At 41.1% G+C, this 13,356-nt stretch overlaps 1 gene segment (V, D, J or C); it reads right to left on the bottom strand.

Annotated features, from left to right (window-relative positions):
- Positions 1–7,471: 7,471 nt before the first annotated feature.
- LOC124512372 (immunoglobulin heavy variable 3-23-like) lies at positions 7,472–8,155 on the bottom strand. The segment is given in 2 exon segments: positions 7,472–8,008; positions 8,110–8,155. Coding segments are annotated over 2 exon segments (583 nt in total).
- Positions 8,156–13,356: the final 5,201 nt, after the last annotated feature.

The following is a 13,356-nucleotide window of genomic DNA, read 5'->3' as shown; positions in this document are numbered from 1 at the left end:
TACATGGTTCTTTGAAAAGAGACAGGAAAGGAAGACAAGGGAGCTGAGATAGCAAGTCAGGGGAGGAAACCCAGAGCTTCTCAGGAAGTGTTAAGTCTCCACTCTTTCTAGTTCTGCAGATGTGGGTCCCTACTGAGGCCCAGCCTGAGTTCTTGTGCAGGTGTCTGGACAAGCTTCCCATGATGTGTGGGCACAGTGGAGTTGAGAAGGTCAGCTGTGGTTTGAATTCCAGCACACCTGGCACGCTGTGAAAATTCATGCATACATTAATTAATGTCCACTAACTTAGGGATAAAATGGGTAAATGCAAGACGTTAGACTCACTACCTTAAATTCCATGTTCATGAGAATTTGTGACAATAATTCTCCCTTCTTTTTTTCCCACATTTTTAATTTTTAAGTTTGTGTTTAAATTTTTGTTAGTTAAAATATCGTGTGATATTAATTTCAGTAGTAGAATTTATTGATTCATCACTTACATTGACACCCAGTACTCATCACAACGTATGGTCTAGTTAATCCCCATCACCCATTATCCCATCCCCCACACACCTGCCCTTCAGTAACCCTTTTTGTTCTCTAACCTTAGAGTTTTTTATGATTTCTTGCTCTTTTTCCCTTCCCCTATGATCATCAGTTGTGTTTCTTAAATTCCCCACATGAGGAAATCATATCGTGTTTGTATTCATTTGACTGACTTACTTCACTTAGTATGATACCCTCCAGCTGCATCAACATCATTGCAAATGGCAAGATTTCATTTTTTTCTGACTGTCTAATATTCCATTCTATACGTATAGCAGATTCATCACTTGGGGGACTTTTGGTCTCTTTCCTGAGTTTGGCTGTCATAGTTAATGCTGCTGTAAACATTGGGGTGCACGTGTGTCCTCAAATCAGAATGTTTGTATCCTTTGGGTGAATTCCTGGTAGAGCAATTGCTGGAGTGGAAGGTAGTTTCATTTTTAGTTTTTAAACTGTTTCTGGAATGATCCAGGCACTTTGCATTCCCACCAAGAGTATAAAAGGGTTCCTGTTTCTCCTCTTCCTCATCAATACCTGTTGTTTCCTGAGTTGTTAATTGTAGCCATTCTGACAGGTGTGTAGTTGTCTCTCATTCTAGTTTTGATTTGTAATTCCCTGATGATGAGTGATGTTGAGCATACGTTCATGTGTCAGTTAGCCATCTGAATGCTTTGTTTAGAAATGTGTCTCCTCATGTCTTCTGACCATTTCTTCACTGGATTTTTTTTTATTTTGGGTGTTGAGTATGAGAAGTTTTTTTTATAGAGTTTGGATAGTAAGCATTTATCAGATATGTGGTTTGCAATTAACATTTTAAATTCTGTAGAATGCCTTTTATTTTTTTTTTTTTTTGTTTTTCAACGTTTTTCTATTTTTGGGACAGAGAGAGACAGAGCATGAACGGGGGAGGGGCAGAGAGAGAGGGAGACACAGAATCGGAAACAGGCTCCAGGCTCTGAGCCATCAGCCCAGAGCCCGACGCGGGGCTCGAACTCCCGGACCGCGAGATCGTGACCTGGCTGAAGTCGGACGCTTAACCGACTGCGCCACCCAGGCGCCCCTGTAGAATGCCTTTTAGATTAATTGTTTCTTTAGCTGTCCAGAAGCTTTTTATTTTGATGAGGTCCCAGTGGTCCAAGTTTGCTTTTGTTTCCCTTGCCTCTCGAGACACGTCTAGTAAGAAGTTGCTATGTCCGATGTCCAGGAGGTTGCTGCCTATGTTCTCCTCTAGAATTTGATGGTCTCCTGTCTCACATTTAGGTCTTTCACCCATTTAGATTTATTTTTGTGTATAGAGTAAGAAAGTGGTTCAGTTTCATTCTTCTGTATGTTCTGGTCCAGTTTTCCCAACACCCTTTGTTGACAAGGCTGTCTTTTTTCCCATTATATAGTCTTTCCTACTTCATCCAAGATGAGGTGGCCATACATTTGTGAGTCCATATCTGGGTTTACTGTTCTGTTCTTTTGATCTATGTGTCTCTTTTGTGCTTGTAGCTTACTGTATTGATAGTTACAGCTTTGTAATATAGCATGAAATCCATAATCATGAAGTCTCCCGTTTCTTTGTGTAGCATAGACATTTCAACACTTGCTCCTTAAATCCATGAACATTGAAGGTGTTTCCATCTCTTTGTGTCATCCTCAGTTTCTTTCACTGTTTTTATAGTTTTCAGAGTATATATATTTTAACTCCTTAGGTATCCTATTATTTTTGGTGCAATTGTAAATGGGATAGATTGTTTTTTGATTTATCTTTCTGTTTCTTCATTATTGCTGTGTAGAAATGCAGTAGATTTCACTGTGTTGATATTGTATCTTGTGACTTTGCTGAATTTGTGTATGAGTTCTTGCAATATTTTGGTGGAGTCTTGAGTTTTCTATATAGAGTGTTATGTCACCTGTGAAGAGGGCAAGTTTGACTTCTTCCTTTCCAACTTGAATACCTTTATTTTTTTGTTGTCTGTTTTTGAGGATAAGACTTCCAGTGCTATGTTAAGTAGACTGATGGGAGTGGATATCCCTCTTATATTCCTGACAGTAGTGGAAAAGTTTTTTTTTTTTTTTTTTTTACCCACTGAGGATATTAGCTGTGGCGTTTTCATGTATGGACTTTATGATGTCGAGGTGTGTTTTCTGTATCCCTTGTTGAGGGTGTTATCAAGAAAGGATGCTGTACTTTGTCAATTTTTTTTTACCTCTATTGAGAGGGTCATATCATTCGTATTCTTTCTCTGATTGATGGTATGTATTACATTGACTTATTTCTGACTATTGAACCACCCTTCCAGCCAAGGAATAAATCCCACCTGGTCACGTTAAAGGATCCTTTTAATGTATTGTTGGATTCATTTGCAAGTATTTTCTTGACAATTGTTGCATCCATGCTCAGTAGGGCTAGTGGCCTTAAGTGTCATTTTTAGTGGGGTTTAATCTGGTTTGGAACCATGGTCATACTGATCTTATAAAATGAATTTGGAAGTCTTCTTTCCATTTCTATTATTTGGAACAGTTTGTGAAGACGGGAATATTCTATTCTACTTAAATTGAATATTTGACACTCTTCTTAAATATCTGGTAGAATTCACCTGTGAACTTATCTGGTCCTGGAATTTTGTGTGTCAGTAGATTTTTGATTAATGATTCAATTTCTTTGCTCATTATCAGTCTGTTCCCGTTTTCAATTTCTTCCTATTTCAGATTAGGTAGTTTACATTATTCTGGGAATTTATCCTTTTCTTCCAGATTGCCCAATTTGTTGGCATAGAAATTTCCAAACTATTTTCTCATAGTTGTATTTCTGTGGTGTTAGTCGTGATGTCTCCTCTCATATTCTAAATGTATTTATTTTGTCCTTTCTCTTTTGTTTTTGCTAAGTCTGCTCTTGGGTTTATCATTTTTATTTATTCTTACAAAAACCAACTTATAGTTTCATTCATCTGTTCTACTGTTTTTCTTTGTTTCTATATCATTTATTTCTGCTCTAATCTTTTTGTTTACCTGCTCCTGCTGGCTTTAGGGTTCATTGGCTGGTCTTTTTCTAGCTCCTTTAGTTGTAAAGGGGTTGTGTGTTTGAACTTTTCTTCTTTCTTGAGCTTGGCCTGTACTGCTACACATTTCACCCTTCCACCAAGTTTGCTGCATCCAGATGGTTTGGAACTGGCATGTTTTCATTTTCATTTGCTTCCATGTATTTTTTATTGCTTCTGTAATTTCCTGAAAATCTCATTAAGCTTTTACTACAATGTTCTTTAACCTAATGTATTGGCGGTGTTGCCCAAATTTTTCTTGGGGTCGACTTCAAGTTTCATAGTGTTGTGGTTTGAAAATACGCATGGAATGATCTCAGTCTTTTTGTACTTGTAGACGGCTGATTTGTGACATAGTATGTGATCTGTTCTGGAGAATGTTCCATGCGCACTCAAAAAGAATCTGTATTCTGGTGCTTCAGGATGGAATGTTCTGAATATATCTGTTAATTCCACTCAGTCTGTGTGTCTTTGAAAGCCATTGTTTCCTTATTGATTTTCAGCTCAGATTGTCTGTCCATTGCTGTAAGTGGAGTGTTGACGTTCTCTATTTTTACTATTGTCTATTATCAATGAGTTTATGTTTCTAATTAACTGATTTATATACTTCAGTGCTTACATTTTTTGGGTATAAATATTTAAACCTTTACATCTTCTTGTTGGATAGACCCCTTTATGATGATATACTGCCTTCCTGATATCTTGTAATGAACTTTGATTTGAAATCTAGGTAGTGTGATATGAGTATGGTACTGGAACTTTCTTTTGACGTCCATTAGCATGATAAATTGTTCTACCTCCCCCATTTTCAGTCTATAGGTATTTTAAGTTGAAAATGAGTCAATTGCATGCAGTGTATAGGAGGATCTTGTATTTGTTTTTATCCATTCTGATATTCTATGTCTTTTGATTGGAGCATGTTGCCCTTTTACATTCACAGTGATTATTGATAGATATAAACTTAGTGCCATTGTATTACCCCTAGAGTGATTGTTTCCAGAGATTTTCTCTGTTTATTCCTAGTCTTTGTTACTTTTAGTCTTCCTTCCCACTCAAAGAGTCCCCTTTAATTTCTCGCAGGGCTGATTTAGAGGCCATGAACTTTTTTGTATTTTGTTTGTCTGGGAAATTCTATCACTCCTTGTATCTGAATGACTGCCTTACTGGAGAAACTATTCTTGGCTGTGTAATTTTCAATTGCACATGTTGAGGATATGATGCCACTCCCTACTTGCATGAAGGTGTCTGTGGAGACAACTGCCATTGTTTTTTTAATCTTCCCTTGTTAGTTAACGACTTCTTTTGTGTTGCTGCTTTTAGGGTTTTTCTTTATCTGAATGTTTTGCCATTCTTCCTATGATATGTCTCAGAGTTGGCCTGCTTTTTCTTTTTTATTATTTTAATGGGTGTTCTCTCTGCCTCCTAGATGTGGACGTCTGTTTCCTTCCCCAGCTTGTGGAAATTTTCTCTATAATTCACTCAGATAAAACGTATCCCTCTTTTTCTCCACTTCTTTTGGGACTCCTTTCAAAAGAATGTTATTACAGTTAATGGAGTTGCTGATTTCCCTAAGTTTGTGATGCAATATTGTAATTTTCCTCTTCTTTCCTGCTTCATTTCCCCCATAATTTTATCTTCTATGTGCCTTCCTCAATTCATCTGCTTCTTTCAGCCTTGAGGTCATTATATCCAATCAGTTTCACATCTCGGCTACAACATTTAAAATTTCATCCTGACTAGGTTTTAGGTCTTTTCTGTTTGCAGTAAGGGTATCCCTCATGTCTCATATATTTTCCTCAAGCACAGCTGGTATCCTTATGATACTTTTTAAAATCCTGTTTCATTATAAGAGTTTTTAGAAATTCAGTTTGAAACATATTATTTATATGTGTTTTAATTATATCCCTCACAATGACCTTTTATCGTTTTTTCTTTTAGGATGAATTCCCCAATCATGTTGTTGTCTATGTCTCTGCCTTCTTAAATGTTTTAGAAAATCCTGTTATTTTTTCTGCTTCTAGGGTAGTATCTTTATTGAGAAGTGTTCACATACTGTCGAGGGCCTGACACTTCATGAAGCATTTGTTTTATGTTCCGTGGCACTGTGCTGTCATGTTTTGGCTGCTCTGTCCCTCAGGACAGTCCTCTGCAGAATTTCTCCTTGCCTCCAGTGGGGAATGTTGGACCTTGTCCCCAGTGTTGTGAGTTTTAACTAGGTGAGTTTGGTCTGCTTGTTAAAAGAGGCTAATTCCTCTCTCCCCTAGAGGTGAAGCTATGCCTCACTATACGGTCAATTGACTTGGTGCCTGTGGGTGTATACAGTGGTCTTTGGAGGGAGGGGTGCAGTGGTGGTCTGGTTGCCAGGCACTCTTTCCTAGTAAGCAAGCACTTGATGGGGGCTGGAGTAGGTGGAGCTTGGTGTTAGTGGCTCAGCTTCCACTGGGGATGCTGTGCTGCTGAGTGAAATCTGTCAATGTTGATTGGTGGGAGGAAATATTGGCGTCAGCTCCCTCTCTAGTCCCTGGAGTTGGAGTTCCCAGCCTCCCCTGTTCTGGAAGCCCTCACACAGAACACTTGTGGGTCCCAGGCTTCTGTCAGAATTGCTTTCACCCTGTCTGTGTCCAAGCCATCGGCCCATCTGGTGGCACAGGGTGGCACAGCCCTCGTGGCACAGGGCTCTTACATTTTATCTCAGGAGCTCTAGCTGGGTTTGAAAACTCCAAATTATGTGAACTCAATATGTCAGGGACCGCACTGATCCTCTGGGAGAGGGTATTGATGTGCTCTTCCTGGTTTACCCCAGAGCTGGTTTACCCCAGAAGATCAGTTGCATGAACACTAGGGGCTTAGAGTTCATGGTGAAGAACAACAAGAAGGCAGTGTCTAGTTAGCTGCTCTCAGAAGAGGCTCCTATGCTAATGATCAGGGAATTTTAATGGTGCCTGTCAGCTCTCCTGTCCTATGAGAGGCAATGTCCCATCTCCCAAACGCACTCCAAGAAGGGAATTGTCTCTCTCAATGCGACCCAGGGGATACTCAGACCACAGTTCCCCTTATGGGCCTCTCCCCTCCATCACAAGAGCACTGTTATGCACACCAGGCTCCACCCCAATGATGGAATCAACTTAAATCTTCAGTCTTTGAGCTCAACGTTTACAGTAGGTTGACTTTTCATGATTAACTTTATAGGTTATCTTGACTGCGTCATGGGTGCCCAGATTCACCACTGTTTCTGTGGATGTCTGTGATGTGTTCCAGAAGAGAATGGGATTTCCATCCATGGTTTCTGTCTGCCTGGGCACCACCCATTCCATTAAGGTTGTGAATAGAATCTGATGCAGATGGAGGAAGAATTCCCTCATTTTTACTTCCCATGTGCTTGTTTGAACTGGAATATTGGTCTCCTCTGGCCCTTTTTCTGAGAGTTACATCATCAGCTTTCCACGTTCTGAGATTAGACACTAGTTCAGAATCAGACAAGAATTACATCACTGGTTTTCCTGGGTCTTCAGCTTGTGACAGTAGATCATGGGACTTCTCAACCTCTTTTGTCATGGAAACTAATGTGCTTTGGGTTCCTTTGCTCAAGGGGATCCTGACTAATACATGGAGATGATTTATCTCTCGTTTAGAGGAATTGAATAAAGCTGTAGCTCACTTAAAGTCCTGAGTTGCAAGTGCCAGGAGGGAAGTGTGACGTTGTTTGACTGGGTCCAGGGCTGGGTGAGGATAAGGAGGAGCTGTGGGATCCTGTGGTCCTGGCTGCACAGGGAGTGCATCTGGGACTCCTGTAATGGTTAGCTGTTGTGCCTCAGGAAATGTGTAATTCACTCATGTTGTTGGACCAGAGTAAGCAAGGGCAAACAACTGTGTCTTTGTGCATGCTAGTGTAGTTTTCCTATGACAACACAGTTGCTAATTCAGACGTTAATAGGTAAACACAGAATCATAAAACCAGGGAGGCTCCTTGGGGAAAGTGCTGTGTGGAGAGGAAGCCCCAGACCCAGACAGGAAACCTGCGTGTAACCTCCATCTGCACCTGCTCTTGGGCACTCAAAGCAGAATTGTGCATAGTGTGCATCCCCCTGGTGGTGCTGATCCCCTCCTGCAGGGAGGTTTGTGTCTGGGCTCCTAGTGAGGTCCCTCACCGTGTCTCTTGCACAGTAATACGTGGCCGTGTCCTCAGTCTTCAGGTTGTTCATCTGCAGATACAGCGTGTTCTTGGAGTTGTCTCTGGAGATGGTGAATCGGCCCTTTATGGAGTCTGCATAGTTTGTGCTACCTCCACTACCACTAATTTCTGCGACCCACTGCAGCCCCTTCCCTGGAGCCTGGCGGACCCGGCTCATCCAATAGCCACTGAAGGTGAATCCAGAGGCTACACAGGTGAGTCTCAGGGACCCCCAGGCTTCACCAGGTCTCCCCGGACTCCACCAGCTGCACGTCACACTGGACACCTACAGACACAAGACATCTTGGTCAGGAAACTGTCACACATCCACTGGTTCTCACCCATATCCACTCACATACTCAGTGCCTCTCGTTCACCATGAATTACCTTTTAAAAGAGCAACCAGGAAAACCCAGCCAAGCACAAACTCCATGGTGAGGTTTCTGTGTTCTGTCCTGTCACATAATGGGAACACCTAGGACTCCCGGGGCTGGGGCTCCTCTCCCAGCTGCAGGGTTGGTGCTAGGCTGGTTTTATCATCTCAGAGAGGGCCCTATTTGCATGTCCTCTGACATATATATCAAACTCCACACTTATATTTGATTCTTTAAAAGTGAACGACCATTAGGGACACACTTCTATATTAGTTCGTGTGGATGGCGCTGTGACAATATGAAGAATTCTAATCAGTGAGCACAGTTATATTTGCAGGCCCTTGTGCATTTTTACAGGTCTTTAATCAACATAGGTCATTTTCAGAACGCATTATTTTATATTCTTTTTGATGTTTAATCCCAAATACTTTATTGTGTGCTATTTCCACTTGTATAATTTTGTTATTTGTTTTGCATGTATTTCCATGCTGGTGTGTAGAATCACAGGTGGTTTATTTTTTATTTATTTATTTTTGTTCATTTTGCATCCTGCACTTTTCCTTATTTTTAAAAACTGGTTCTAATATTTTTTGTGGTATCTCTAGGGGTTGTTATCTTTAAGATCATGCCATCTGCAAAGAAGTAATTTTCCTTCCTCCTTACTGACTTAAATGTATTTTATTTATTTTTATTGCCAAAGTTTGTGGGTACTTCTTCCAGTTGTAGGAGCAGAATGCTTTTCCCTTCTTTTCTTCTGGGCTTTCATCCTAAGGATTCAATTGACATAAGACTGATCTAAATGGGGGAATAAATTTCCTTTTGCAAGTGCCTGGGCTTCCTAATAATATGACACCCAGACAATGAACAAAGCAGGTGGCACTTGTGACTTTCAGACAACAAAACTTTGGATTCGGCAAGAGTCAAGCCAAAGATGTGGTTTTCGGGTATTTAATTAGTCAAGTAACTAGGTTTGTTTGCACAACCTTCTTGTCCCTGAGTTCCTTATTCTGGTGCTAAGGATGGTTCTCCCCTCCTGGTACAGGGAAGGGGAGTTTCCCAAGGGAGATTTATATCCTGCTGTCAAGGGACACAGGAGGGTCTGAGTGTCCTTGGACTGGCTGTTTCTCCCGTGACTTTCATCCAAATAAGGACTGTGACATGATGACATGGTTTGAGGCGGCATAGTTATTCTTCACGTTATCATGTGGAATACTTCTATTGGGGATGACCATCATTGCCTGGCTCCTGATGTGGCAGGAATGGTTTTAGATTTTTATGTTCAATATGCTGTCAGGTGTGGGCTCTCATAGTGGCCATGATCATGTGGAGGTAATTTCCTCTTCCTTTGTAATTGAGTTATTTTAAAATGATGAACATGTGTTTTTTGTTCATGAAAAAACTGTGTCTAATGATTTTATGAATAAATTAAGGATGGTTTGATTCAATCATTCCCTCTGTTCATGGAGGACATCACATTTTTGCATTTGTGTATATCGGAGGATACTTGCATCTCAGGGATGCATCACACTGGGTTATCATGTATGCTCCTTTCAGTGTGCTGTTGAATTCAGTAGCTTGGATTTCATCAAGGACTTTTGCATGTATGTTTATCTGAGACTTTGCCTGTAGTTTCCCTTCTTGTGGTGTGTTTCTCTGGCTTTGGTGTGAGAGTAAAGGTGTCCTCATAAAGTGCATTTGGGAGTGGTCTTCTTCATCAGTGATTTGTGATAGTTTGAAAAGTATTGGCATTAATTATTCTTTAAATATTGTAGAATTTTAATAACGCCTTGTTTGTTTTGGAGGGTGAAAGTTTTATATTAAGGATATCGTCTTATTTTTGGTTTGTTCCTTTTGTATTTTGCATGGAAGAGTCTTGGTGGATTACATAATGCTAGAAAATGTGTAATTTGTTCTTGATGATCTAATTGTTGACTTATAAATATCTAAGTTTTTCATTTATGATTCTTTTCATGTTTTTAGTTCAGTTATGTCTCGTTTCTCAATTCCAATTGCATTTGTTTGAATCTTTTTTTTTATTTTTAAAAATTTTTTTAACGTTTATTTATTTTTGAGATAGGGAGAGACAGAGCATGAACGGGGGAGGGTCAGAGAGAGGGAGACACAGAATCTGAAACAGGCTCCAGGCTCTGAGCTGTCAGCACAGAGCCCGACGCGGGGCTCGAACTCACAGAGTGCAAGATCGTGACCTGAGCCGAAGTCGGCCGCTTAACCGACTGAGCCACCCAGGCGCCCCACATTTGTTTGAATCTTACCTATTTCCCTAGGCTACCTATCTTTTTAAATTTAACTTATCTTTCCAAATTCAAATTTTAATGAGGTTGATTTGTTTTCTGTATTTGTGATAGTCTTTTATTTTCTATGCTTTATCTTTTTATGTTAATTTTATGTTTATCTTTTTATCTCAATGAAAATACCAATGACTTTTTTAAAGGAATGTGAAAAATATACTAATTCATATGAAACCACACAAAACATGGAAGTAACAAAATATTCATGAAGAGGAGAGAACCTGGAGACATAACACTTCTTCCTTCTAAATATATTGCAGAAGTACATTAACCACAACAGTGTGCTGCTGGCATGAAATGAGACATATAGACAAGTGGAGCTCATTACGGAGCCCAGAAGTAGAATTGTGCAGATGCAGTCAGCAAATCCTCCATGAGATTTCCAACAATGCGCAGTGGGGAAAGGATCGTGTCTCTTAAATATGGTGTTGACTAGGGGCGCCTGGGTGGCTCAGTCGGTTAAGCATCCAACTTCCAGTCACGTACTGATGTCATGGTTTTTGGGTTTGAGCCCCACATCAGGCTCTGTGATGACAGCCCAGAGCCTGGATTCTGTTTCTGCCTCTATCTCTGTGAGCCCCCTGGTCATGATCTGTCTCTCTCCCTCAAAAATAAATAAACATTAAAAAATGGTGTTGATATACGCATGCAAAATAATGACATTTGGCCATAATCTTGCATCATACATATACGTCAACACAAACAAATCTCAAAATGGATTAAAGATTAAGCAGGACACCTGACCCAAAATGCCTTTGAAGAAAACACACAGGATAAGCATCATGACATTCTCTTGACAATGATTTATTTGATACAAAAGCAAAATCACAGAGAACCATGGCAGACAAGGGGGACTGCATCAAACTAGAACGGGGGCATATCAAACAGTAGCAAGGTGAGAAGCCAGTCTATGAAATGGGAGATATTACATTAAAATATTGAAAAGAAGTTAATATCCAAAATACAGGAGGGACTCCTTAACATCAATAGCAAAAATCCCAATTATAATCATAACAATAAACAAAACACCTGATTAAAATTTGGGTCAAACATGTTAATATCCATTTCTCTATTAAGGTTGAACAAATGTCCATACAGCATATGACTTGGTGTTCATGATCACTAATCATCAGATAATTCCACCCCCAATCCACTGAGATATCACCTCACAACTGTTAGCAAGGCTAGTATAAAATAAGGCAAATACAATGAGAACATCTCAAGTGTTGCTGAGGATGTGGAGAACAGGCAATTCTAGAATTCATTTGATGGCAGTGCAACATAGTGTAGCTACTATGGAAAACTGTGGTGAAATAACCCACTAAACTGAGTTCCTAATCTCCCATACAGTTGACTTCATGTCCAGCTGAGTGTGAGGAAGGTCTGGGCCTCATGTTGTCGGGAGAGGCAGGTGAGGATACAGGTGGATCCAGTGGAAGATTCCTAAACTACTTCAGTAGAATGAACCCCTGGCTGACCGTTTTGTAAGACTTGACTCAGTGTGCCTCCCCACTGGTTGTCTCTGGCTTCCTGAACTGGATGGAGAACAAAAGGAGTGAAGGGTAGAAACTACTCTTTTCTCTCACAGGAACATGTATATACTGAGAATCCTTGAGAGAAAGTCGTGGAGTTGATGAAGACGCTGTGGGGTTTCGACAACCACAAGGGTCTTTCCTCATGGTCTCTCTTCATGGGCATCAAAGGAAAACCTTAAGGAAAATAAAGGAGAGAGGAGCTACTCAAATATATTAAATTTAGATCACTTGAATGAGTCAGTCTCCTCTGTTTAAAAATCACTTATATATATTTTAAATGGTGGCCCATGTACTTGTGAGTCACAGGTCTGTATATGAGTTGATTTATCCCCAAGCTTGGTCTCTGTCAAGGTCGGCACTACTATATGACCGTTCACTCTAAATATGAAAAGACATCTGCGTTTGTAAATGTTTTAGGAAACAGTGTGTACTGTTTACTGCCTAGGATGAAGTTTGCAGGGCGTGATGAGAAAGATGCTTCACAGGAAACCTGACCTTGAAACACTGGTTCTGGATATGAATTCTGAGATCTTGGGTGCCCCCTGGAGACCTGTGAACCTCCAGGTTACCTACGTGGCTCCTGGTGTCCTGTGTGTTCCTGATGACCTGAGTGCCCCCAGGTGAACTGAGTGGCAACTAGTGGCCTCAATGCCCCATGGAGACCTGAACATCCCCCTGGAGGTCTGAGTGCTCAATGCAGAACTAAGCAACCCTGGTGTCTTCTGCTCCCCCTGTTATCCTGAGCACCCCTGGGAGATCTCAGTTACTCCTTCTGTAGTGAATGCCTCCTCATGACTTTTAGTAACCTAATGGCAAGTGGCAATTTTTGGGCCCATGCCCAGCTCTCAGAAGTCCTTTGTGGTGTTTGAGCCAGCTCTGTGGCTAGGCCTATCCTGTCCTGTTCACCCTTAGAGGCGGTTCTGATTGTGTGGCTGTTAATCCTGGGGGAACCTCCAAGGGTGTGGCCAGCACCTGCTTTATCCCTCTTCCTCTTGCCTAACAAGCTGCCTAACTGATGGACATGTGGCTCTTGTGGTCTGGACCCTAATATGTGATATAGAATATATGATAGTATGTGAACCATCCACTGCATCCACTCTGCTGGGGTTGGTGGATCCAATTCCACCAGAAATTACTGGTTGAGATGGAGAATCCCAAGATGCTGCCAGGGAGGTTCAGGGTGTGCAAGGCACTCACCACTTGGGCGCAACCCCTGCAGCTGCACCTGGGACAGGACCTCTGGGGACAAGGAGACTCAGCCTGGTCCAGTCACCAGTAGTCACAACCATTCCCATCATCCCACATCTGACATCTGAAACCCTCACCTTTGGGACCTCTCACCAGGAACAAGGAAGGCCCTACAGTCTCTTCTGTTTCTCGAATACAGTTCTGCCTTCCTCAGGGACTTCAGCCCTG

This window comes from Lynx rufus, unplaced genomic scaffold (assembly GCF_022079265.1).
Source record: "Lynx rufus isolate CCGP_SWC_20201006 ecotype Redwood Valley unplaced genomic scaffold, mLynRuf1.p SCAF_17, whole genome shotgun sequence".
Lineage (NCBI taxonomy): Eukaryota > Metazoa > Chordata > Mammalia > Carnivora > Felidae > Lynx > Lynx rufus.
The sequence above is the reverse complement of the archived record's forward strand: the minus strand, read 5'-3'. Positions and strand labels throughout refer to the sequence as shown.